General features: G+C 50.8%; 1 protein-coding gene across 1 annotated transcript in view; it reads left to right on the top strand.

Annotated features, from left to right (window-relative positions):
• Positions 1-712: 712 nt before the first annotated feature.
• The window catches only part of GPN2 (GPN-loop GTPase 2), a 4,009-nt gene continuing 2,506 nt past the window's right edge, over positions 713-2,215 (top strand). Inside the window, exon 1 of the mRNA XM_010284672.1 lies at positions 713-1,172. Within this exon, the coding sequence (XP_010282974.1) occupies positions 756-1,172 (417 nt within the window). The 5' untranslated portion in view covers positions 713-755. The remainder of the gene's footprint in view (positions 1,173-2,215) is intronic.

Below are 2,215 nucleotides of genomic sequence, written 5' to 3'. Positions count from 1 at the left end.
TGTAGGCGAAGAGGGGGTCGTGGAGGAGAAGAGGGATTATGGGGGGAAAGGAGGGATGTCGGGGGGAAGAAGGGATGCAGGCAAAGAGGTGTGATGGAGGAAGGGGGCATGGAACACGAGGGGAGAGGCGACACAGCAGGAAGAAGAGACACAGGATGTGTGGGAGAGGGGAGGTGGCAGGGAAATGCATGTGGGACATGGGAGGAAGAGGGGATATGGGGTGGGAGGGGGCGATACAGGCTGGCATGGGGACATGGGGAAAAGGGAGAATATGTGGAGAGAGGGAACATGGGGGTTACGTGGGGAGAAGAGGTGACACTGGAGGAGAAAATGGACATGGGGATAAGGAGAAACGGAGGGGAGCACATGGGGACAATGCTGGGGCGAGGGAGGGAACATGTGGGCACTGCCACATCAGGAAGGACCCAACTAGGGTAAAATTCACCCCACACGTGGGCAGGAGTAGGGCTCTGCATCCTGCAGGCACAGCCCTGTGGGTCTGGTTGGGGATTTTTGCCTGTTTTCAGCCATGGCATCACCAGCTGGGGGGTAACAGGGTAATGTCTGCCCCAGCACAGGGCTCAGCTGTGCAAGGAGTGACAGGAGGCAGCACTTACACAATGGCGCTTTCCCTTCCTCTCTCCCCACTCTCTGGGTGTGAATTCCAGCAGATCACATTCGTATAAATGCAAATAAAATGGTAAATGGGAGTTTTTCCTTTCTCAGTCAACAGAAGGAGAAGGAAATGAGCTGACATGTCTGAGGGCAGCAAGGGGAGCTTGCTGGCCTTCGGCCAGGTGGTAATCGGGCCTCCAGGCTCTGGGAAGACGACCTACTGCCATGGCATGCAGGAGTTCATGGGCAGGATCGGACGCAAGGTGACGGTGGTGAACCTGGACCCCGCCAACGAGGTGATGCCCTACCAGTGTGCCGTGGACATTGCTGAGCTCATCACCCTGCCCGATGTGATGGAGAACTTGAAGCTGGGGCCCAACGGGGGCTTGATCTACTGCATGGAGTACCTGGAGGCCAACTTTGACTGGCTGCAGGAAAAACTGGCTGTGTTCAGGGGTCACTACTACTTGTTTGACTGCCCAGGACAGGTTGAGCTCTATACCCACCACGACGCCCTGAAGAACATCTTCGCACAGTTGGCCAAGTGGAATTTCAGGGTAGGTTTGGGGCTCTGTGGGGAGCTGGGCTCAGCACCTGGCACCCCACGTGCTTGTGCTAGGGGCTCAGAAGCTGTATGCCATAGAGCTTTTGATTGTGGGTACTAATAACTTTTCTTACTAACCAGTTTGGTCTTTCGTGTGAAATGGCTTTATCAGGGAAGGAGAGGTATTTTGCCCCATTTTATGTTCAGAGGGATTGGCAAAAGAGTGGCTTGCTCAGGGCATTTAACACAGCGAGATTATCATGAACAGAAACATGGATTCCTTCCTCACACACTCTCGCTGTGCTCCAGGGTTCTGTCCACAGAACCATGTGTGTTTTATCCAAGTGGGTGCTGTATTTCCAAGCGGGGAGGTCGATGTGTGTGCTGGGTGAGTGGGGACCCTTTGCACTGCACTGAGAGAAATTCAGGCATCATCTCAGGCCCTACCTGGCACTCCTGCAGCCAAGCCGAATCTCTCTGCACATTGTAGTACGTGCTCTGTGCTTTCTTGCACAATGGAAGATGCAAATGAAGAAGCGCAGGTGAGAAGAGTCCCATAACCACGTTAACTTGCTTACGTTGCATTTGTTTTGCATTTGGGCCAAACCATGAATGTGCAAAGGGTGTACGGTGTGAGCAAGAAGGGTAAGTTCATTTGCGTGAGAATGTCACTGGGAATCTGCACATTAGAAATTATTTTTATTCAAATAAATGTATATGAAATTGTAGTTACTAAAAAAAGATAGTTACACAGCTGTTTTGATGCTCACTTGAGTGCTTACACCTGCCTGTGAGCTTTAAATTGGCTTTTTTTGCTGCAGAAGCATAGATGTGACTCAACCACACTTGACTGTAGAACCCTGACTTTGAGTAACATTGTGTAACAGGCAGTAACTAAACAGAGATCTTGGACCACATTGTTACAGCTGCATGAAACACAGGGAATCAAACTGCTCATTAATTTAATTATTAATTATTATTTCAAACCACATGACAATTGGTTCTCCCAGCAGAGCGTGGTGTGCTACAGTTACTGCTCCTGAGTGTATGCTGTGC

This window comes from Phaethon lepturus, unplaced genomic scaffold, assembly GCF_000687285.1.
Source record: "Phaethon lepturus isolate BGI_N335 unplaced genomic scaffold, ASM68728v1 scaffold36973, whole genome shotgun sequence".
NCBI classification, from domain to species: Eukaryota; Metazoa; Chordata; class Aves; order Phaethontiformes; family Phaethontidae; genus Phaethon; species Phaethon lepturus.
Note: the sequence above shows the minus strand (reverse complement) of the source record. Positions and strands in the feature narration are given on the sequence as shown.